At 43.8% G+C, this 25,396-nt stretch overlaps 1 protein-coding gene across 2 annotated transcripts in view; it reads left to right on the top strand.

The window, feature by feature from the left end:
- The window catches only part of LOC115471403 (kinesin-like protein KIF20A), a 47,107-nt gene that overhangs the window by 9,621 nt on the left and 12,090 nt on the right, over window positions 1-25,396 (top strand). For both annotated transcript variants that reach the window (XM_030205105.1, XM_030205106.1), the window contains 2 exons: window positions 6,916-7,017; window positions 22,378-22,607. In XM_030205105.1, coding sequence (XP_030060965.1) covers window positions 6,916-7,017; window positions 22,378-22,607 — 332 coding nt within the window. The remainder of the gene's footprint in view (window positions 1-6,915; window positions 7,018-22,377; window positions 22,608-25,396) is intronic.

Genomic DNA, 25,396 nt, shown 5'->3' with positions numbered 1-25,396 from the left:
GTCTTCAACTCCCGTCCATCTTCTGCCCCTATGTCTCTCTCAGCCAATCTCAATGCATGTAGCTCTCCTGCACTTTTCTTGCCTGGGGTGGGCTCTCAGGGGTGGTGGCTGAGCCGGGATCACGGAAGGGAGGAACCACCGGAGCCTTCCTGCAGCAGGCCGTGGAGGGGGTGAGCAGCGTGGTGTCTTCCTTTTCCCGAGCGGCACAGGGACGACCACAGGCATAGCGAAGGTGCCATAACTTTAAAAAAAAAATTTTTTAAGTCCCTCATGAGCAGTTGGGGCGCACAGCTTTTTTTTTTTTTTAGATGGGTGTTAGGCGCTATCCCACTGGTCTCCGTGGGTCCCGTTCACAGCAGCCCCAGCCTAATGAGAGGTGCAGACCTCCTGTTAGGTTTTCCACAGTAAGGGGATCGTAATAACTTAGTGCATCTCATTAAAATAGCCTGCAACGGTAGTGCAGCTCATTATAATACCCTTTGGATCATTTGCTTTCCTTTTTTGTTAGCTGCTACCGTGACAGGAAAATGCCCTTTTGTGCATGGCACAGTTTACTACTTGCTCGTTGAACTGGCTTGAACCAGTTTAAAACCCACATTAATGGCTTGTTTATTTTAGTGCATCTACCCCTGAGCTCCCAATGAATGAAGTGCTATACTCCACCTATCAGTGGTTTAATTAGATTACCGCGTGGGTATTTGTTTTTTTCTGAGGGAGCTCCTTTTAATTTTATAGTTATTTCTAAATTATTCAGTGATTATTGTATTAGTACCTTTTCCTGGTTCTTGGTTTGGTTCAGTAGAAGCCCTGACATGTTTCAGCACCAGTGCCTATTTCAGGGACTAGTAGAATGGTAACTTGGCTTGAATATATGCTGTGGCTACAACTTAGGACAAGGTGACATTGCCAACAGAAAAGAAAAACCCCAAAAGTAAATAGCAAAAATGTATCATTTTAATATCAGTGTGGTGTTTTGATATAACTAAGAGCCCTTCTTTTTATCTATAGTATACCAAGGAAGGAAATAATTTTAGATCAAGCTGATAAATTGGAATAAACCTAACCCCATCCCCAAATCTAAATGAATATCTGTACGCATTTAAATTAGCTTAATAGAAAAGAAGACAAAGGGAAGAAAGAAATCAAAGAACCATTATTAAAGCTCACTGCAGGAGCCAAATGGTAGATTCAAAGAGGATAGTAAACCAGAAATAATAGAGATATAAATATATAGCTATAAAATGTTTGTGTGTGTGCATATATATTTATTGTAATGTAGTGTGATGACACACATGTACCCATTGCCAAAACAATTCTAGTTTTATAAACTAAGCAGTACCATCCTCTTGAAAAATCTAGCTTATGTAGAATTGGACCCATTATAAAAGACAATATGGTACTTTTCCTCCTGTTACAGTGAACTGGCAGTTCACTCCCATGTTATACTTTTCTAGAAAAGCCATAATGTTATGACTATACCAAACAATCTTAACAATGAAAGGGAAATAAAGAGAACAGTAAGTTAAAAGTAACTAAAGAAGCACCCTTCTGTAAATGACAACCTTAAAACATCCAATTGTACTACAAAAATGAGAACTCCAGTGACTCAAACCAAAACACTATTCAAAACATCAACAACATTAACAATCCAGTTAAAACTTAATGCAGAAAAAACACAATGCCTTATACTCGCCTCACAACACAACACAAGTAACTTCACCACCATATCCACACCTAACCTATCTCTTCCAATCTCAAACAATCTGAAAATTCTGGGAGTGACCATAGACCGAAATCTCACACTCGACACCCACGTGAAGAACACAGCGAAAAAGATGTTCCACTCCATGTGGAAACTCAAAATTTTTTCTTTCAAAGATCCATCTTCTGTACCCTGGTACAGTCAATGGTGCTAAGTCACCTGGACTACTGCAACGCACTATACGCTGGCTGCAAAGAAAAGACTATCAAGAAACTTCAAACAGCCCAGAATACTGCGGCCAGACTCATATTTGGCAAAACAAAATATGAAAGTGCGAAACCTCTACGAGAAAAACTTCACTGGTTCCCACTCAAAGAGCGTATCACGTTCAAGATCTGCACGATTGTTCACAAAATCATCCATGGAGAAGCCCCGAGCTACATGCTAAACCTCGTAGACCTGCCTCCCAGAAATGCTAAAAGATCGGCCGCAAATTCCTTAACCTGCACTTCCCCAACTGCAAAGGACTAAAATACAAGCTATCACACGCGACCAGCTTCTCCTACATGAGTACGCAGCTATGGAATGCACTACCAACTGACTTGAAAACGATTAACGATATAACGAACTTTCGTAAATCTTTGAAAACCTATTTCTTCAATAAGGCCTACAATGGGAATCCATAGCTAATTACAAAACTTCACCACTTCACCCTATTCCGATATTTATCTTTCTATAACTTTGCTTAGACCTTTTTTTTTTTTTCTTCATCCAGAATCTTTTTGTAACACCAATCGTATCTATCTCCTGGAATGGTGATGCTATAACAGGTACTTGTAAGCCACATTGAGCCTGCAAATAGGTGGGAAAATGTGGGGTACAAATGCAATAAATAAAAGCTCCCCCAAAATAATAAAGCCACCATTTCTTACCTCAGTAGGCAAATCACAGCTATTTACTGTATGTTTTCTATCAGAAACAGCAGAAGCTGTGTCTGGGCAGCTTAAAACGCTGTTTTCCTGGTGACTTGGTTTGACCTATTTGAGGTAAAACCAGGATTTAAAAATAACAAAAAACTTCAGTGTATAAAATCTGCCTACATTAAAAAAAAAAAAAAAGTTGTGGGGGGGGGGGGGGGGGGGTGATATTTTTTTTTCTAATTCAGGCTGATTTTATACATTTTGATTTTTTTGGTTGTTTACATAGGATTATACCAAACTGGGCATACCTTTGGGGTTGCAACCCAGTCCAGAAGTACTTTAAGAACATAAGTGTTACCATACTGGGACAGACTGAAGGACCATCAAGCCCAGTATCCTGTTTTCAATAGTGGCCAATCCAGGTCACAAGTACCTGGAAGAATCCAAAACAGTAAAACAGATGTTGTGCTGCTTATCAAGTCCATCTTAGTAATGGCTTATGGACTTTTTTTTTTTTTTTTAAGGAAAGTATCCCAACCTTTTTTTAAACCCCACTAAGCTAGCTGCTTTTACCACATTTTCTGGCAACAAATTCCAGAATTTAATTACATGTTGAGTGAAGAAATATTTACTACTTTGTAGCTTCATTGCATGCCCCCTAGTCCTAGTATTTTTTGGAAAGAGTAAACAAGCGATTCACATCTATCCGTTCCACTCCGCTCAGTATTTTATAGACCTCAGCCGTCTCTCTTCTCCAATCTGAAGAACCCTAGTCGTTTTAACCTTTCTTCATAGGGAAGTTGTCCCATCCCCTTTATCATTTTGTTACCCTCCTCTGTACCTTTTCTAATTCTGCTTTCTGTTTTGAGATGCGGTGACCAGAACTGCACACAATATTCGAGGTGTGGTCGCACCATGGAGTGATATAAAGGCATTATAACATTCTCATTTTTGGTTTCTATTCCTTTCCTATTAATTCCTAACACTCATACTCTCTTACCTATCTTTACGTTAACCATCTCTCAGACCTTATATGCAACTTTCTTTAAACTGGTCACCTTACCTTCTAACTCCTCTTACCTATCTATATGTTCCATCTTTGCTTATACCCTACACTGTCAATTAAAATATTCTTTTATGTATTGTGTTGGCATTGTAAGTAGTATATTATGCCATACTTTGTATTGTCATTTGAATATTTTTACTGCTGTAATTGTCTGTTCATGTTTGATTTATTCTTGTACACTGCCTTGAGTGAATTCCTTCAAAAAGGCGGTAAATAAATCCTAATAAATAAAATAAATTCTGTTTACTTTCTTAGCTGCCGCTGCACACTAAACAAAGGGTTTCAATGTAACATATTTCTTATATTGTTGTGTTAAATTCACATCACAGATCTGATACAGAAGAGAGACCGTCTACATGTATGGACAGTGGAAAAAATGTCAGTCAAAAGAGAGAACTACAGGGACAACAGAAAACAGTCATAAAAGAGAAACATTTTACAGGTTTTGAATGTAGGAAAGGTTTCAGTAGGAAGAAACAGCTAATGCAACCCAAGAAAACTAATAAAGAAACTAGAATGTGTACAAGTACAGAGCATGGGAAAATTTTAAAATATAAGAAAAACATCACTGATGAGAGAACATCTTCATGTCCTGGAAGTGAGAAAAACTCCAAGGAAGAAAATTTTACAAAAAATGCAAAATTCCACCAAGGACAGAGATCAGTTTCTAGTGCTGAACGTCAGAAGAGCTTTAGTCAAGAGGAAGCAGTCACAGATCATCAAAAAGCTCAAACTGGTGAGGAATCGGACACTTCTGCTAAATCTGAAAAAATATTTTGTAGGAAGGCAACACTCTCAGAATTCCAGGAAATCAAGAAAAATGAGAGATTATTTACTTGTACTAAAAGCGGTAAAAGTGCTTGTTGGGAAGGAAACCTCACAATGCTCAAGAGACTTCATTCAGTAGTGAAACCATTTACATCTACTGATTGTGGTGAAAGCTTCAATCAGAAGGGAGCATGCGCTAGACATTGGAGAATCCACACAGGAATGAAACTATTTACTTGTACTGAGTGTAATAAGAGTTTCAGGCAGAAGGTAGCTCTCACAGAACACCAGAGACTCCACACAAGAGGGAAGCCATTTACATGTAGTGAGTGTGGTAAAAGCTTTAGTGTAAAGACAACGCTCATCATACAGGAGAGAAGCCATTTACATGTAGTGAGTGTGGTAAAAGCTTTAGTGTAAAGACAACGCTCATCATACAGGAGAGAAGCCATTTACATGTAGTGAGTGTGGTAAAAGCTTTCATGACAAGAGAAAACTGACCAAACACCAGAGAATCCATACGGGAGAGAAGCCATTTACATGTAGTGAGTGTGGTAAAATCTTTAGCACAAAGGAAAAATTGACCAGACACCAGAGAATCCATACAGGAGAGAAGCCGTTTACATGTATTGAATGTGGTAAAAGCTTTAGTGTAAAGGCAACACTGATCACACACCAGAAAATCCATACGGGAGAGAAGCCATTTACATGTAGTGAGTGTGGTAAAATCTTTAGCACAAAGGAAAAATTGACCAGACACCAGAGAATCCACACAGGTGAGAAGCCATTTAAATGTACTGAGTGTGGTAAAAGCTTTAGTGTAAAGGCAACACTGATCACACACCAGAAAATCCATACGGGAGAGAAGCCGTTTACATGTAGTGAGTGTGGTAAAATCTTTAGCACAAAGGAAAAATTGACCAGACACCAGAGAATCCATACAGGAGAAAAGCCATTTACATGTAGTGAGTGTGGTAAAAGCTTTACTGAGAAGAATACACTGACCAAGCATCAGAAAATCCACACAGGAGAAAAGCTATTTAAATGTAGTTAGTTAAATCTAGATTGAAAGCCCACCTGTTTAACATTGCTTTTGACTTGTAACCACTCGCCTCTACCTACCCTCCTCTCCTCTTTCCTCTACACATTAATTGATTTGCTTGCTTTATTTTTGCCTATTAGATTGTAAGCTCTTTGAGCAGTGACTGTCTGTCTTCTATGTTTGTGCAGCGCTGCGTATGCTTTGTAGCGCTACAAAAATGCTAAATAATAGTAGTAGTAGTAATGTTGTGTTATATGTGAATAAAAGTTTCTTTGATAATCTATCCACATTGACTCCTGTAAGTTGGGAATGTGTTCTTCTTTTGGTTCATTGTGCCTAATTAAAATATATATAAATTCATGGCTGTTTCCCTTATGGGACCTTTATGTCTTGTCTAGTACTACTTTTTTCTAATTTAAAAATCTTTCCTGCAGATTGTGCTGATTTTTGAACTATTTTTTGACATCTACTAAATTACCACCCCTGGGATTTTGCTCGTTTGTTTTTTTTTTTTGAAGCTGTAAGGCAATCTTACATTTTGAAGCACAAGATTCTTAACTCAGTCCTCAAGGCACACACAGCCAGTTGGGTTTTCTGGATATCCTAGATGAATATGCATGCAATGGATTTGTATAGAAGAGGTACAACATGCAAATGTTTCAGCATATTCATTGTGGATATCAAAAAATCTTAACTGGCTGTTGCATCCCAAGGACTAGATTGGGAACCCCATATCAAGGCACAAAATAGATATCCACCCTTGGTTTTGTCTTGCACACCACATGCTCCCAGTTGCCTCTGAATTCTTTGCTGTCCTCATAGGGCCTGCTTCTCAGCTTTTTCCATCATGGTTGCCTTGTGCTGCAGTGACTAGGCAGAGCCTGTGCTCATGCTTTGGGCATGTGCAGATTGTATGAGACAGGCGACCACCACCTGTATAGACCTACTACCTTCTATATATAGGAGGGTCAGACTGCTCACAGCATTAATGAGATTAAAGAATGCAGTTAGGAAAATGTTTCCCACAATTAGGTAGCTTAGTTTCAGTCCCATACTCCAAAACTGAGCACCCCAACATGTGCGGTTAAGCATCACCATGATTGATCGGTCATTGCTACTGAAATTCATTGGTGACATGGGCTTAGTCTTGCTGGTGTGCTTTCATTGTACAGACATATGCATTAAAGCTGTAAATGAAGAGCCCTGGACATAGATTGCTGTTAAGCTAACCTTCTTTGGCTAATTCTCATTGCAATTGCATTTTACATGTTTTGTTTGTGGATTTAATTCCAAAGTGGGTGTTTATAGTGACTGTAATTTGTGTTGGTGTTTTTCTGATTTGAGAGCTCTGAGGCAGCAGTGAGGATTGAAGCAATATTTTTTGCAGAGAAAAAAGCCAATTGTATTTTTTTTACAGGCAGAAAGTTTGCAGCTGTGCAAGGAACTCAGTGCAGTGAATCAGGAGAGAGAGCTGCTTGTATCAAAATGGGAGAAAATTCAGAAAGAGGTTCTGGAAATGGTAATTTTGTTTAAAAATTCAGATTTCAGAATGTAAATAACTTAAAATGTTGATTTATTTGCAAGTGACAGTCCCTTTCTATTCTAGTTGGTAGCTTTGTTAATATCATAAACTGTTAGCATTTATCCCACCTGTAAAAGTGCTTGTGTGTGAAAGAAAAGCAGACCGCATGGCTCCGTCTGCATTACTTGCCATCACTGCCTACAGCCCTGTAAACATTTGTCGAAAGTGTGCTGGAGAACCAGGAAGCTTTTATCACGAATGCAGATCCTCAGAGCTCCAAGAGATAGTGTGTGAGAGCAATAGGTCCCCACCGCACTGCGAGCAGTTTTGAAATTGGATGAGAGCTAGGAGAGAAATTAGCTCATGTGGCTCCACTTTCATTACTCAGTGCCACTGCTAGAATTCCCCCTCCCCCCCCTCAGATTTCCTTTCTAATGTGCATTGGAGGAAGCAGGTCACCAAAGGACCATAACCCATGTGCGCCCCTTGGTGTGTCAGTGGGGGAACTTTGAGAGGGGCGGTACCTTCTCTTTCCAAGTTTCATCGAACAGTTGTAGCAATTTTGTTCCATTCCCTTGTCTGAATGAATTCTATAGTATTACTGTAATTTAGGGCCATAAGTATATATTGGGGCATTTCCTGCACTTTTCCTGAGTTGGTATATTTTCTTTTTAATTGTCTACCTTTTTCTAGATTTACCTATTCTTGTAGGCATATTTTCAAAGCACTTAGCCTTCCAAAGTTTCATAGGTTTCTATGGAATTTTGGAAGGCGAAGTGCTTTGAAAATATGCCCGTTGGTCTCCTAATATACTAATTTCCTAGGAAACATTTTGTTGTTCTTTTTTGAGGTTGATGTGCTTTCCTTCAAAGATTTGATTTCTTTATATTGTATGTTTTTGAAAAGCAATTAAAAGTAAGACTTATGGCTTTAAGGCACTAGTAGCATTTGTTGTCCTTTTTTGTTTGGGAGTTAAAAGAATAATTTATACCTCTATCAGTTACTCTTGTGTGTGTGTATATATATCTATATCTATATCTATATATGTATCTATTGTCAGCCGCTCCTCCCGCCCGCGTAGTTGTCTCCTTCACTTATCCGTGCTGTCCACTTCCGACTCCACACTCGTCCGTGCAGTTCGCTCTCACTGCCACACAGTTCCGCTAGCAAGGCGGTGCAACACAGTTCCGCTTGACAGTCTTTTAAACAAAGTTCAGCTAGTTAGACTTTAAACCCAGTTCTGCTAGCCAGGCTTCAAACACAGTTCGGCTAGCCCAGCCTTCCCACAAAGTTCAGCTAGTCAGGCTTTAAACACAGTTCTGCTAGCCAGGCTTCCCAACAACGCCCTCTTCAGCAAGGCCTCACAACCGTTCAGCCTAGCTAGGCTTTTTTCCCCAGCACAGCTTAGCCAGGCTTTTAAAGATCCACCACCCTCACTTGTCAACACTTTACCTCTTGACAACCACCCGCCGGATCTCTCCTGACTATTACTCTTTCCTGATACTTTTGGGCTCCTCCAGAAGTCACTCTTCTCCAGCCACTTCCTCTCCCACCTCCATTTCCTCTTCCACACCTCCTCCTCCTATCTGCTCCAACTCCTCCCATTCCATCCCCCCATTCTCCACCCCCTCCCTCAGGTGTTCCACCCTCTCCTCAGCTGATTCCATCTCCCAATCAGCCCCCTCTCCTTTCCTCTCATGTGGCTCAGGTACTCGTTTGTCCTCCTCTCTCCTATTCTTCCAAGCAGTCTGAAATCTGTGTTCTCTACGCTCCTGCCTCCGCCCCTCCTGCAATGCATTCTGGGATCTGTAGTTTTTCCACTCTGGCTTTTCTCTCTTCCCCCCTTCATTCTGGGCTCTGTGGCTTCTCTGATTCTCACATACCCCCCTGCTCAAAATATTGCTAGTTCTTTTCCTTTTACCATTTTCTCCATCCAGACTAGCAATCCTGGACAATACATCCACATGTTGCAATAACTTCCCCGCCCGATGCTCAATATAATACTGAAAGGGCTGTTATGCCAAATACCACCTCATGAGTCTCGCATTATTGTTCTTCATTTGCCCTAACCATTTTAAAGGAGCGTGGTCAGTAATCAGTTTAAAAGGGCGTCCCTCCAAATAATACTGACACTCTTGAATAGCCCACTTAATGGCCAGACACTCCCTCTCAATGGTGGCATACCGAGTTTCATGAGGCAGCAGCTTCCGGCTTAAATATAAAATTGGGTGTTCCTCCCCCTCATGTACCTGGGATAATACAGCACCTAACCCCACACCTGAAGCATCTGTATGCAACACAAAAGGTTTCTCAAAGTCTACCGTTCTAAGCAGGGGTTCCTCACACAATGCTAACCGTAAAGCCGAAAAGGCTTGCTTCTCTCTCTCTCCCCATCTAAGCTGATTAGGTCTATTCCCTTTCAACATGTCTGTCAATGGAGCTGCCAGAGAGGCAAAGTGAGGAATGAACCTTCTGTAGTATCCTATTAACCCCAGAAACCCTCTCAAACCTTTCTTGGTGGTGGGCAAGAGAAATTGACGGATACTCTTCACCTTGTCACACAAGGGTCTCACCTGTCCATTCCCCACTTTATATCCAAGATACTTAACCTCCCTTTTAGCAAAATGACATTTTTGTGGATTCAGAGTTAGTCCTGCTTCCCTAAAAGACTGTAATACCTTCCTCAGCTGTACTAGATGAGTTTCCCAAACAGTACTATGAATGATAACATCATCTAAGTATGCAGCCGCATACTCCTGATGCGGCCTCAAAACCCTATCCAGCAGACGCTGGCAGGATGCTGCCGCCGAATTCAATCCAAAAGGCATCCTCTTGAACTGAAACAGCCCAACCGGTGTACAAAATGCTGTCTTTTGTCGAGACTCCAATGAAAGGGGAATCTGCCAATATCCCTTTGTTAGATCTAAGGTAGACAAGAACTGCGCAGGCCCCAGCCTGTCTATCAGCTCCTCAATACGGGGCATAGGATAAGCATCAGGATGGGACAGGGCATTAACTTGGCGAAAGTCAATACAAAAGCGCCACGTCCCATCCGATTTCGGCACCAGCACCACCGGACTAGACCAGGGACTCCCTGACTCCTCTATCACCCCAAAATCCAGCATTTCCCTCACCTGCTTGATTATTTCCTGCTGTTTAACTGGTGATAACCTATACGGTTTCTGTCGCACCACCCTCCTTTTTTCTGTAATAACATTATGAGTTATCAGATGTGTCTCACCAGGGCAAGACGTAAGCACATCTTGAAATTCTCTCAAAAGAGTCTGAATCTGTTCCTTCTGTTGCTTCTCTAGCCCTTCCCCCACTACTGGCTCTTTGGGGCTAAAGATTTCCGAGATTTGAGGCCCTAAGTCTTCCTCCTCTTCCTCCCATACCTTCCCCACAAAGACCTTCCTCTCCATCCAAGGTTTCAACAAATTAACATGATAGGTTTGATTTTTCCCCTGTTCATTCCTCACTTCATATGTCACGGGCCCCAACTGCCTCTTCACTGTACAAGGTCCCCTCCATCTACTAGTAAATTTATGAGGACCATCCGGGATCCTGACCAGAACTTTATCCCCTTCTTCAAATGACCTTTCCTGAGTCCCTTTATCAAACCTCTCTTTCTGATACTCCTGGGCTCTCCTGAGATTCTCCCTAGATAACGCCCCTAATCTCTGTAACCGCCCCTTTAAGTCATACAGGTATGAGACCACTGTCTTATCTTCCTGCCCCGGTGGAACCCACTGTTCTTTTACCATGTCAAGCACCCCCCTCGGAGCTCGCCCATACATCAACTCAAAGGGCGAAACCCCAAGAGAGGACTGAACACATTCTCGGCTCACATATAGAGCAAACGGCAGTAGTTGGTCCCAATTTTCATAGTGAGAGCCTAATCCTTTCCTCAACAAGGTCTTCAAGGTTTTATTAAACCTTTCCACTAGCCCATTAGTTTGGGGATGGTATGCCGAGGTGTTAATATGAACAATACCAAAAGCTTCCCATACTTGGGTAAGCATGCCCGACCTGAAATTCGTTCCTCGGTCAGTCAATACCTCCCTAGGAAACCCCACCTCACAAAACAGCCTAATAAGCTCTGCTGCAATAACCTTGGCTGATAGGGTACGCAGAGGCACTGCCCACGGGAACCGCGTAGCCATATCCATGATCACCAGAATATACATAAACCCCCTTGTGGACCTAATAAGTGGGCCTATAATATCCATAGCAATTCGCCCTAATGGAACCCCAATCCGAGGAAGCGGATGTAAGGGTACTGGCCCTGGCCCTCTTTCCGCCACCTTCTGACATAACCCACAGGAATCACAGTAAGCCTCCACCTCCTTATACACCCCGGGCCAATAAAACCGACCTAGCAGTTGTTTTAAGGTGTTCTGTGTCCCTTTATGTCCTCCCAATGGGTGATCATGGGCTACTCGTATTATCACCTCCCGAAACCCACGAGGGACTAATAACTGCTTCACCAACGGCTCCCCTTCTCTGGCTTTTGTTACCCTAAACAATAAGCCCTTCTCAATAATAAAAGCTGGTCCCTGTGTCCTTCTCCCTTCCTCCCTGGCCCTCTCCCACGCATACTGCAGCGTATGGTCCGATTCCTGTTCCTTAAGAAAAGAAGGAAACTGCTCCAACAACTCCCCGGGCCTTTTAGGGAAGTCCTCCGTGTGCCTCATTCCTTCCAACATCTGCGCTCTCCCCCTACGCGCTAGTTTTTTTACCCTTCCTTCCCCCCGCGTCTTTCCGGGCCTCTCTAACACATCATCATGAAAGGGAAATATCTGTGCTAATGCCTTCCCTCTATCCTTCTGCTCCCTCTCCTGAGCCCTCGTAACCACCAACCCCTCCTTCTCCCTTAAACAGTGAGAAAAAGAAGGCCAATCTCTTCCTAAAATAAGCTCCTGAGGAAGACGGGGTAAGATAGCCACCCAGACCCAGTGTCTACCCAAAGGCCCTGTTATACTAACTCGCTGCAAAGGGTACTTAGTTACCGCTCCATGCACACACTGAATGCCTACCTCTTGCCTCTTCTTGTTCAAACACCCTTTCCCCTTTCCTTTTATTCTCTCCCACAACCCCTGGGACAGCATCGTTTGATCAGCTCCTGAATCTAACAAACCAGTGGCCTTGACCCCCAAGATCTCTACAGTCTGTTTAAGCTGCTCAGCCACTGAACCCTGAGAATAAGAGGTGAGCCCTAACTTCGAAGCACAGTCCCTTCTCAAGTGCCCTTTGCATCCACACCTATAACACACCCTCTCCTCACTAGATGAAGGCTTAAACCCCAAGCTTAACTGCCTCCTTTCACCTAACTGACCTCCCTTTTCACCACAATGCTGGGACTCTAAGAAATTCTCCATACTCCTGACTGCTTCATCCAGGGTCCCACATCCCTTCCTCACTAGATCCACCCTAAGAGCATTAGGCAAAGCTTCTAAAAATTGCTCCAATACTACATCCTGGAACACTTGATTAACAGATCTCTTCTCTGGTTCTAGCCACTTGCCCGCTAAATCTAAAAGTTTTTGCAGCAGTGCTCTAGGTGTCTCCCCCTCTGTCCACCTCCACTCCCGAAATCGCCTCCTATAAGTCTGACGATTTAGCCCATACCTATCCAGAATAGCTTCTTTCAGTTTTGCATAATTAGCTATTTCCAGGGTAGGGAGAGCCCGAAAAGCAGCCAAAGCCCTCCCAGATAGGGCTGGTGCCAAACGAATGGTCCATTGCTCTTGGGGCCAGCCGGCTGCCGTAGCCACCCTTTCAAACGCTCCCAAGTAATCCTCAATATTGTCTGAGTCAGTTAGCTTACCCCAAGGCAGCCAGTTTACCCCAGGAAGCACAGCAGTCCCCGCTCCTTCCTCCACACGGATGGGCCTCAAGTTCAAACCTGCTCCCTGCAGTCCGCCTCCACTACGCAGCAATTCTTGAAATAAATCCAAAAGTGGCTGTTGCTGGGCTCGGGAAGCAGCTAACGACTCCTCCAAAAGTTGATGAGCCATTTCCTGCTGCTTCTGAAATTGGTGTGTCATAAACGCAAACAGTTCTTTAGGATCCATCTTGTCCCCCGGCTCCACGGTATCTGAGGGGAAACAAAAAAAAAAACAGCCACCCAAGTGCGGACTTTCACAAAACCCTTATTCTAATTCACAGGCACTGTGCCTCCCCGTTTATTATATCCTCCCTCGCCTCCTCCCTAGGTACCCTTTACCTGGGTAGGCGAGTAATGCGCCTTTGTCAGCGTTGGCCCCCTCGACGGGCTTCAGGAATCTCCCGGCCACCACCACCTCGCTCTGGTTACTCGATGGGTCAGGTCTGGCACTCCCTCGGCCTTCCAGGGGCCTCTCCTCCTCCTCCGTGAAGGTTCACTGTAATCCCACCACTGCCACCATATGTCAGCCGCTCCTCCCGCCCGCGTAGTTGTCTCCTTCACTTATCCGTGCTGTCCACTTCCGACTCCACACTCGTCCGTGCAGTTCGCTCTCACTGCCACACAGTTCCGCTAGCAAGGCGGTGCAACACAGTTCCGCTTGACAGTCTTTTAAACAAAGTTCAGCTAGTTAGACTTTAAACCCAGTTCTGCTAGCCAGGCTTCAAACACAGTTCGGCTAGCCCAGCCTTCCCACAAAGTTCAGCTAGTCAGGCTTTAAACACAGTTCTGCTAGCCAGGCTTCCCAACAACGCCCTCTTCAGCAAGGCCTCACAACCGTTCAGCCTAGCTAGGCTTTTTTCCCCAGCACAGCTTAGCCAGGCTTTTAAAGATCCACCACCCTCACTTGTCAACACTTTACCTCTTGACAACCACCCGCCGGATCTCTCCTGACTATTACTCTTTCCTGATACTTTTGGGCTCCTCCAGAAGTCACTCTTCTCCAGCCACTTCCTCTCCCACCTCCATTTCCTCTTCCACACCTCCTCCTCCTATCTGCTCCAACTCCTCCCATTCCATCCCCCCATTCTCCACCCCCTCCCTCAGGTGTTCCACCCTCTCCTCAGCTGATTCCATCTCCCAATCAGCCCCCTCTCCTTTCCTCTCATGTGGCTCAGGTACTCGTTTGTCCTCCTCTCTCCTATTCTTCCAAGCAGTCTGAAATCTGTGTTCTCTACGCTCCTGCCTCCGCCCCTCCTGCAATGCATTCTGGGATCTGTAGTTTTTCCACTCTGGCTTTTCTCTCTTCCCCCCTTCATTCTGGGCTCTGTGGCTTCTCTGATTCTCACACTATATATATATATATATATATATATATATATATATATATATATATATATATATATATACACACACACATACAGTGCAATCCGCTTAAGTGCAAGGGTCTGGGACCAAAGAAATACATGGAGTTAACTGGATCGTGCACTTAACCGTTGTGACCCAAAGAAGCTTGATGTCTGATAAACATGTACAGTACTGTTTATTATACGTACAGTCTCCGTTAACTGACGTTAGGCTTACTTGAAGTAATCAGTCATAGTCCTCTGTACAGTCTTGTGTCTGTGAGTTCCATAGACTACGTCTGCCAGATGGTAAAAACTGACATCCAGTGGCCTCCAGATAGGCCCGCATGGTGTTGAGACTCTCCAGCGCTCTTGCAAAAGTGACAGGAGGTTGTTGAATTTTGTCAGCATGTGCCTTGCTCATTTCATCATCTGTTTCATCATCAGCCGTTGCCTGCGTATAGGCGCATTTTGACATCAGTGCTGTCGTCAGCAGTTTGTAGATCGTAATCAACAGCTATGTAGTGATGAAACTCCTCTTCAGTAACACCGGCTGGGATGTCAATAGCCTGTTCATCTGATACGTTTGCAACAGCTGCATCTGTTTCGTCCCTCTCCACGTCCTTAACAAAGCTTGCCTGCTTGTAGCAGTTCACAATGGTTTCCTGTGTAACATGATTCCAGACTTCTTTCTGCATATGTAGGGAAACCAACAGTGATAGATTACGAGCCAGTTCAACAGCACGTTTATCCTTGCCAGTCTGGTCATCCATAACGCTCATCAGACGACGTAGCACCTGATAATGTTGTTTGAAATTTGGCTATTATACCCTGATCCATAGGTTGGATGACTTTGGGTCATTTCAGTTCTTCAGGAAACTGTCTGCTCCTGACTTGAGAAAACCACCAAAGAAGAGCATCTTCTACATCCTCAGCTTTTCCCACCTGTTTTCATTTGGATTTGTATTGTTTGCCAGTCTTCCAGAAGCTGATCTTTCTGCTTCAAGATACATGAAATTTGACTGGGATTGACACCATATTCTTTAGCAATAGATGCTTGACTTTGTTTGTTTTCTAATTTTTTAAGAACTTCTATTCGTTCAGCCAGTGTTAGTCTTACAGTTGTGTGACGACGTCTCCAGTGTACACTGTAATAACATTCTTTTGCTTATTCTGCTTGTGGCAGTTAACCAACGAGATTTCAAATTTACCGCCCCTTTGTCACGTGCCAATCGGCTTCCATATTCCGTGCACGCGCTTATGTGGAGTCTTTCCTGCAGAGGAGCAGTCCTAAACCATGCATATAAGCGAATCTTGCACTTACCAGTGGTGTGTTAAACCGAAATTTATATCATTTATACCCCACAATTTCCCACCGCTGGCAGGCTCAATGTGGCTTACAACATTGAATTAACAAACAGGAAAGTACAATAAATGGAAAGTGATCCGAGGGGCGGAAAGGTACAGGGGCAGGGGAAATTAGTTAAGTCCACAAGATCTTTAGAGGAGTTGGGAGTCCAGGAATCACAGTGGCAGGACGGGATCTTTAGGGTAAGCTTGCCAAAATAAGTAGGTCTTGAGAGACTTCCTGAAAGTCAGATGATCATGAACCGTTTTTACAGATTTAGCTAATGTATTCCACAACTGAGTGCTGATATAGGAAAAGGTGGAAGCATATGCGGTTTTGTACTTGAGACCAGAACACGCAGAGTAATGGAGGTTTACGTATGAATGAGAAGATCTAAGCGAATTCCTTGGTGGTAAGTTGACAAGGGCATCTATATATGCTGGAGCTGCTCCATAGAGGATCTTATGGACTAGGGTGCAAATTTTAAAAGTTATTCGCTCCTGCACAGGAAGCCAGTTTAACTGCTCACGGAGTGGTGTGGAACTGGTGAACTTTGATGCTCCGAAGGCTGTGTTTTGGGCAGTTTGTAGTTTTTTGAGAAGTAGGTCTCTGCACCCTGCATATATGCCATTACAGTAATCGATTCAGCTTAAAACTAGTGATCGGACTAAATTACAAAATTCTCCTCTTGGGAAATAAGGCTTTAATCGTTTTAGCTTTAAGAGAGAGAAGAATATTTTCTTGGTGGTTGAGGTGGTATGATCCAACAGTGTTAAGTTCTGGTCCACAATAACTCCTAGTATTCGTAGACTCTCAGAGATGGGCAGGGTAAGGCCTGGTGCTTTTAAGGTAGCGGGTCTGAATCTGTTAAAGGGAGAGGAAAGAATCAGGCAATGAGTTTTTCCTGTATTAAGCTTTAATTTGAAGGAGTTAGCCCAAGTGAGCATGGTGCTTATCCCAGGGCTGATTTCATTAGTTATCTTGGTAAAATTTGTCTGAAAAGGGATGTAAATGGTGACGTCATCTGCATAGATAAATGGGTGAAGACCAAGCTTTGAAAGGGCTGTGGCTAGGGGAATCAGCATTACATTGAAGAGAGTAGGGGAAAGCGGCGAGCCTTGAGGCACACCACAAACCGGTTGCCATGGAGGGGATAACCTTGAGTTGGACTTTACTTGGTAGGTTCTGGTGGTTAAGAAACCTTTCAGCCATGGTAGAACATTTCTGCCGGCTCCGAAGTAGTCGAGGAGCCTTAACAGGATGGTGTGGTCCACCATGTCAAAAGCACTTGACAAGTCAAATTGTAGTATAAGAATGCTTTTCCCTAATGCTATTTCTTGCTTGAAGTTCGATAGAAGTGTGATGAGCACAGTTTCAGTGCTGTGAAGGGTACAAAATCCTGACTGCGATTCATGTAATATGGAGAACCTATCCAGATACTCAGTAAGTTGTTTATTCACCATGCTCTCCATTAACTTTACAAATAGCGGGATTGATGCAATTGGGCGATAGTTAGTTAGATCAGTACTATTTTTTGGCATCTTTTGGAACTGGGGTGAGCAATATGTTTCCATGGGTCTAATCTGGAACTGCACTGAGGTAGGGAACACGGCAACTTAAGTATTTTACCTTTAAAGAATACGGCAAGCTGATCATCAGATGGGATGGCAAGTGTAGTTGAGGTGAGCGCTGTAGTATCTAACAATTTGTTTAAGTCTTTGTAATCTGGCCCTACTTTGTTTTATAGTATATTGTTTTAGATTTTCTAATTGCATATTTGTATGCTCATTGAGATTTTTTCCAAGCAATGAGGTTAAGATCATCCTTCCGTTTTCTCCAGGCTCTTTCACGCCTCCTCGTAATGACTTTGAGCTCTTTTAGGTCCTCAGTAAACCACGGTGGAACTGTTTGTCGCCTAGATGTGCGTGTTTGAATTGGAGCTACTGCGTCTAACACACCTTGTGCATGTTTCATCCCATTCCGAGAAGAAGTCTATTGAATCTACGTGCACAGACCAATCCTTATCATAGATTAACGTCCAATTCCTTTGGGTCTATCTTACCCCTTGTTTGGTATGTCTGTGGAGCTCAGGTCTGCGCTGTGCCTTTTACCAGCCATGAAAGGGAGCAGCTCAACTTAAAGTGATCGGACCAAGGGACCTCTGTCCAACTAATGCAAGTTAATTGCAAATTGAGGGCATCAGCCGACTTACGCAAGAGCAGGTCTAGCGTGTGTCCTTTTGTGTGGGTAGCTTGCTGATTCCAACATGTAAAGTCCCAGGAGTGGCGGAAGTCTAAGCAATCACGAGTGCTGTGGGACGAGTAGTTTTCTAGGTGCAGATTGATGTCCCCTAAAATGAGAACATTAGGGCTGGCCTGCAGCCCTTTAGGTCCAGGGAATTACTTACCCCCTGCCATACAAGGTACCTGCTGGCCTCAAGTGAAGCCCATAGGCTGCAGCTTGGGACTGTGGAAGAACAGGGTCAACCAGAGGAAGGACCATGGACCAGTCCCCAGAGAGGAGTGGGTACGAGGAAGATACTCCATTTATTTCATGGGGCTGAAAAAAAAAGGTTTGTGTCCAATTATGGACTTTAAGCATAGCAACAAGGACTTGCTAGTTTTTCACTTGTGGACAGAGATGCTGGACAAAGTCATTGTGTTGGCTTTGGATCTCAAGGAGGCTTTCCTGCATATCCCTGGTAAGCATGAGTGTCAGAGGTATGTAGTGTTGGATTGGCAGTTCTCAGTTTCAGGTGTTTCCCTAGGGCCTTGCAGTGGTGCCATGTTCCTTCACCAAGATGATGATGGTAATGGCTACTGCACTTTACAGGGTGGGAATGTTGGTACATCCTTACTTGGATTATTAACTCATCAAAGCAAAGTCTGAGAAGGATAGCCAATTGACTGTGTCAAAGTGGTTCAGCTAGTGAAGGATCTTGTTTGGGTGGTCAGTTTTGCCAAAAGTAAATTAGAGTCTTCACAGTCCTTGGAATATCTTGGCACCTCTTTTGATACCAGACAGCCTGTCTGAGACAGGGGTGAGTGTTTTCTATGGAGAAGATGCGCAGGTTCCAAGTTTTTTTTTTTTTTTTTAGCAAGGATTGGGATTACCTGCAGGTACTGAGATTTGTGGTGGTTGCACTGGACTTGGTCCCATGCATCTAGGTGCACATGATAACTCCTGGGCAGAATTCCCCATCTCTGCCGACTGTGCACTCTGCTTTCCAGCTGCCCCCCCCCCTCCCTGCACACTCACCAGTTTCAGCGTGAAACGAGGAGGAGCTGCCCAGCAGCACATTGGGCTGCTTCTTGCTATCTTTGCCACCTTGGTCCCTGGCAGTTCCTGTCACGGCAGTGCAGAGATCATGAGGCTGTATGGAGGCCTACATGGCTCAAATGAACAGGAAGCAGCCTAACATGGTGCTGGGCAGCTTCTTGTGCCTCATGCTAAAGCCGGTGAGGTTATAGAAAAAAGGTGGATGAGGCATGTGTGTGTGCACTACTACTACTATTTAGCATTTCTATAGCGCTACAAGGCGTATGCAGCGCTGCACAAACATAGAAGAAAGACAGTCCCTGCTCAAAGAGCTTACAATCTAATAGACAAAAATAAAGTAAGCAAATCAAATCAATTAATGTGTACAGGAAGGAGGAGAGGAGGGTAGGTGGAGGCGAGGGGTTACAAATGGTTACGAGTCAAAAGCAATGTTAAAGAGGTGGGCTTTCAGTCTAGATTTAAAGGTGGCCAAGGATGGGGCAAGACGTAGGGGCTCAGGAAGTTTATTCCAGGCGTAGGATGCAGCGAGACAGAAGGCGCGAAGTCTGGAGTTGGCAGTAGTGGAGAAGGGAACAGATAAGAAGGATTTATCCATGGAGCGGAGTGTGCAAGGAGGAGACTGGAAAAGGGATGGAGTGAATGGGGGGGGGGCTGGAAAAAGGTGGCAGGTATGTGTGTGTGTGTAAGGATGAGACTGGAAAATATGGATGGCGTGGGTTGAGGGGGCTAGAAAAGGTGGGTAGAGTGAGTTAGGGGGCTGAAAAAGGTGGATGAAGTGTGTGCGCACGCCATGGGAATGGGGTGGAAGGTGCATGGGAAACTGCTGTGATTGGGGCTGTGGTGGGGAGGGTATTTCAAGCTTAGGGGGAGATGCCAGCCCTTATAATGGTCTCATGTTATTCCAGGGGGAATTCTGCACAAGAAAATTGCAAATGAAGTGTGCTGAATTTTCAAATTGTTTTTTTGCACAAATTCTCCCTGGAGTAACTTGAGACCATTGAAGAGATCTCTGCTAAAGGCACTGATTGGTGCAGATACAGGGTACAAGATTAGGCTCCTTCTGTCTCTAGATTCATAGAACCCTAGGAAGGGGGGGGAGTAGACATAGAAATATCCCAGTGGGTGATGGTCACTAGGAGTGCCAAATTGAGCTGCTGGGGAGTATAAGGTTTTATTTATTTATTGCATTTGTATCCCACATTTTCCCACCTCTTTGCAGACTCAATGTGGCTTACATAGTACCATAAACGGCGTTAACCGATTCCGGTGTGAACAATATCAAGGTGATATTATAGTAGAATGAGGTACATATATGGTAAAGACAATTGGGGAGAACTTAGAGAGGAAGAGTTAGGATATGTCCATTACGGTCTTTGGTTACGTTGTGTCGCAGATGACATAGGGACAGTGGAGTGTGTCTGAGGCCAGTTGATTGATCAGTTAGCTGGAAACAGACCCTCTAGGTGTTTGAACCCCTGATCACAAAATGTCAGTCAGGTTGTTCCCACTCCACCACAGCAATGGCATATGTCAGTTGGTAGGGTAGGGAAGTGGTGATGGACCAGAAGTGCTCCAGGCCAGGAGGCTGGTTTGATAATAATGGGCATCTTTGAGCACTCTCAGCAGCCCACATTGCAGGAGTGGAGAATGGTGATTCAGTCCATCTGCAAGTTGTGCAAGGAGGTTTTTTTTCTTTCATTGTAGCTCAGTGGGACAGGATGGTAATGGATCTTGTGACCATTCGGAGGAATGCCAAGTCTCCATGGCTTTTCATTTGGAGGAGGGAGTGGGTTCAGTCAGGCTGGATGCACAAATGCAGCAGTGGTTGTTTAGCAGAGTTCTCTGTTTCTGTAGTATATTGCAACCCAAATGAGTCTTGTCATCTTGGTTGCTCTCAACAAGCTCCAGAGTTCTTGGTTTACAGACCTGGTCAGGTTCAAGGCTTCCTCACCAGCAGAACTTTTTTTTTTCCCTACAAGTTTCAATTTTTTTGTCCCTGTGGAAAAAAAAGACCCTCCCGCTGTCTTATGGTCTGGATCTTGAGGTCTTGTTTGAGGTGAAATGATTACTTGGCTGATGTCATTGCAACACTTCTGCAAGTGTGTAAGACATCTACCTTCTTGGCATGTCAGAGTCTGGGAGTGGACAGTCTTTGAGTCCTGGTGTAAGGAACAGGTTGTCTGGTTCAGGCTTCCACTCCCTGCATTCTGGCCTTAGGCTCCTTGAAGGTACAGGTGGCAGCATCGGCTTGTTTTCAGGGGTGGTTGCAGGGCATTCCCCTTCTGGAGCATCCAAATGTAGCATAGGGTTTTTTTTGAAGGTTGTGACTATCTTTACCTTCCATTGAGACAAGTGCTCCAGTTTGGGACCTTAACAGTTCTGTGCTTTGCTGTCTTCTCCCTTTCAGCCTGAGTCGGGCACCCCTGAAGAATGTAACTCTTAAGGTAGCATTTCTGATGATGGATTTCAGAGTTTCAACCCTCTCCTGCACGGAGTCTTTTCTTTGTTTTTCAGAGGTGGGAGTTTCTTCTCACAGAGAACCATCCTTTTTGTGTAAAGTGGTGTTGGTGAGGAAACTTCCTTTTTTGTCCTTTAGTAGAGGAAAACGTGTGGAGTGTTTCCGGGACTTGCATTTGCTGGTCATTGTTCTTTGAAGTTATGGATTTGGCTCGGTTTGCATTTCTGATATGGAAAATCCTCTTAGTAGTTGTAACTTTAGCAAGACGTGTAAGTGAGCTTCAGGCACTGCTCTAACACCTTCAGTTCTTTCATACTTCATTTCGTGAAGTCATGCAGAATTCCTACCCAAAGTGATTCCTATTCAGCAGGCCTTATGTAACACTGGACTGTAAAGACAGCATGGGCCTGCTGCAAAGAGCACCACAACACTGATCTGTTTGGCTTTTATAGACTGTGAAAGGCAATAACCAAAAACTGTGTTATCTATTTAGCTAGAATATTGTGTCAGCATACCTTGCAGGAATATGGCTCAGTTTTGTACAAGAATCTGATCGGTTGCTTTATCTACATGCAGTTTCTATTGAAGAAATTTGCAAAGCCACAATATGGACTTACATTCATACTTTCACATCTCACTTCTACCTAGACAGCATGTCTTGAGAGATGATGCAATTGGCCAAGCAGTCCTTCAAAGCATTTTCTATTCATAATAAACTCCTCAAGTTTTAACCTATAAAGATAAAATTACTTCAAGGCAAACATTAGCTGTAGGATTCCAGATACTTGACACACATCCCCGTATCATTGTGAAGCATTGTCTCTTAAGCTCTACAGAGAACCCTTGTTAAAGGTAAGCAGTTCGCTAGCTCTGTCATGAGTAAGCAGCACCACAAATAGAATAAAGCTGCAGTCTCCAAAGTTTATATACAGTATTTTAATACTTTGCTTGTTTACATTATCCTTATTGTTCTAGCTTTGCCCTAGAGACAAATTGTCATGGTTTGTACAAAGTCTTAACCCCTTTCTTTTTCTGGTTGCAGCAAATATCCTATGATAGGACAGTACAGCTTGGCAGAGCATTTCTCTGTAGGCAGGATGTGGTCTCTGCTAAATCCTTACCTGCCCATGCTGTGCTTATGCAGTTAAAGCCATCAATGGTGCAACAGGTTCGGGAGCAGCAACTGGCTAAGCTTCAGACTCTGAAGAAAGAACTGAAACAGTACAAGATCCATGACACTGTACAATCAGTGAAGCAAACAGAGAACCTCAGGTACGGCTTATCCAAGGCATGAATAAAGAATCTGTTCAGTGGAGAGCTGTTTCTGTTCTTGCATGAGAGTTTGTCTTCTACTTTTTTCAGCTTAACTCTTATCACCTTGTGAATTTTATACTCCATATCTCTTCACTCCTCACTCTTTCCTTAAATTAGACAGACATTTGAGATTTACTGCCTAGTGTGCTTTTTAGCCTGAGAGTTATATGGGTTCCCATGGACAAAGAGCAATCTCCTTCACCCCAACTCACTGCTATAGATCAAAGAGCTCTGGTGGGCCCCATTGTTTCCTTGGACTACTGTAATTCTCTTTACCTGGGATTATCCTAAAGAAATTTTAGAATGATGAAACTTAATCAAAGCACTACTGTTAGGTTGATCTTTAAACTGAGTACATTTGACAGTGTCTCTTCTCATTTGGCTAAATTTCACTGGCTTCCAGTTAACACAAGTATTACTTTTAAAGTGGCCTGCTTGTTTTACCAAATTCTGTACAGTACTACTTCAGAATTTTTGGCAAATATGGTTTTCATTCCATTACATATATTTTCATCTCGATTATGGAACAAACTGATTCTTCGCCTGCCTTCTCTTAGGAACATATGTTTCTTAGTGTGGCCAAGACTTTATTCTGTCTTAGACATGTGTCTGTTTGGAATGTTTTTACTCTTTCCCTAAGATTAGAACATAAACTATCTTAAGTTTTGAAGGAAAGTTAAAACTTAGCTGTTTGAAGAAATATAATTACTTGATTTTTAAGTTGTTTTATTCTCCGAGGACAAGCAGGTCTATAATTCTCACGTGTGGATAAAGCGATCCGCATTGCCCGGTCTGGAGCTTGTAAGAAGCTTTTCAGAACTTTGTGCGCATGAGTTGTGTCCACCGTGCGTGCATGAGTGCCTTCCCACCTGCTTTGAGCATGCAGGACCAGCAGTTCTATTTTTAACATGGTGAGGAGAGGACGCGACTTTTCTCCACTCCTCACAGCTGCCAGTTTGGTTACCAGAGCTTGATTTTTCTCGTGCCTTCTCGGTTCTTTTTAGTTGCCCTGTTTTTTTTTTTTCAGGGTGTATTTCTTTTTCTTCCCTTACAGTTTTAGCTTATTTTTGCCCATTTTAAAAGGATCCTCCAATGACTCCAAGGTTAGGGATTATATTATCTAGGTCTCTAGAAAGCCCTCATCCTTCAGAGATCTGGAAAGCCCAACCAGTTGAAAATTCTTGCACCTAGAGCAGCCCTCCACATCATTGATTTTATGCTCCAACTGTTGCATATGAAGCCTGAGCTCATCCACATCCTGTGCTTGTACCCTGGGCCTTCTCCTCCAATGCCAGATCCCGATGTTATTGTGCATCCATCTCTTTTAAGGCCATATTGTCCAAGTGTTCATGGGTGACCTACATTCTATCATGTAATTGCTGCAATTTCTCATCTAGTGCAGCTGCCCTCACTTCAGTTACAATCTCCAAAGTCCAAGCAGAGCTAACCGAGGGACTTGGTGGGGCTGATTGAGTTGCCATCTTAGCACTGGTTCCCCTCTGCTTCTCTGTTTTCTTGCGTGCAAATCTCAATGTCATTTCAAAGTCAGGAGCCTTGAAACTCTCCCACCTGTGAACCAACAGCAGCACTCAGTAGCAGGTAAAATTTCAGCCCATTTCTTGATATAAAAAGCAGGATATGTGGCTATTTCGGTGGGAAGATAGAGGAGCTGAGCAATGCAGCCTCTGCTCCTGCTCTAGGTGTCACGTGATCTCCTCAGTTTGTATATAGTTTCAGGTTAATCTATGTTTGACCTCACCGTTGTGAGGTTCTGTAGACCACCGGTGGTTTTTTATGTTTAAACTGTTTTATTGACACCTCAATATGGTACATCACAATAATAATAGCGGTATTACAGAACGTTTCTAACGTACAGTGCATAGATCTCCCAACATTTAAACAGGGTCAAGCTTTTATTATTTATCCCTCCACTCTTCCCCCCTCCCGGCCTCCACCCCACCCCCTGTTATAGTTCGCAGTTGCGGGAGCATAGTGGTGATGTACAGGATAGGCTGAACCATGTATCCATTCATAACTCTCCATGTGTCTAAAAATCACCCATCTACTCAATATCCAAGCTCCATCAAAAGGGACTTCTCATTATCCTAGGATTGTCAGATCATGTTCATGGTTCCCTGCAAAAGTGACTTATTACCAGAGCCATACCTCCACCATAACACCCTAACCCCCAAGCCTTCCAGTCCCCTCCCAAGCCTACCCCCTAACTACTTCCTCTCCTACCCCCCTTCTGCCTCCCCCCCCCCCCCCCCCCCGGCAAGCAGCAAACGGTCCTGTCTCACTCTCCAGCTCCAGGCATCTTCCATTCCCCTACCGCTTCTCTTCGGCTTTATCAGGCATTGAGGAGCAAGCTACGCCCCCTTGGGCTAAGAGCTTGCAGATATGGCATCCAGATCTGGAGAAATTGTGCTCTACGTTTGGGCGATCGTTTTGTATCTCTAGTTTCCCAAGAGGCGAAAAGGTGCACTTGATTTCGCCAGTGCCAGTAGGCCAGCTCCTCTGGAGAGGTCCAATATTGCATAATGCACTTCTGAGCTACCAAACTCAGCTTCCTGCATAGTTTTATAGCGGGGGCATGTAGCGGGGCAAAAGCCCTTGGTTGATCAAGCAGAAACTGCCTGTCCGTCCCTTGAATCTTATTCCCCAGTCGAATTAAAAAACCTTTTACCCGCTGCCAAAACCCACGCACCTTGGGGCATTGCCATAGGGCATGATATAATGAGCCGGGA

This window comes from Microcaecilia unicolor, chromosome 5 (assembly GCF_901765095.1).
Source record: "Microcaecilia unicolor chromosome 5, aMicUni1.1, whole genome shotgun sequence".
In the NCBI taxonomy this organism is placed as follows: domain Eukaryota; kingdom Metazoa; phylum Chordata; class Amphibia; order Gymnophiona; family Siphonopidae; genus Microcaecilia; species Microcaecilia unicolor.
This window is presented reverse-complemented; position numbering and strand designations above follow the sequence as displayed.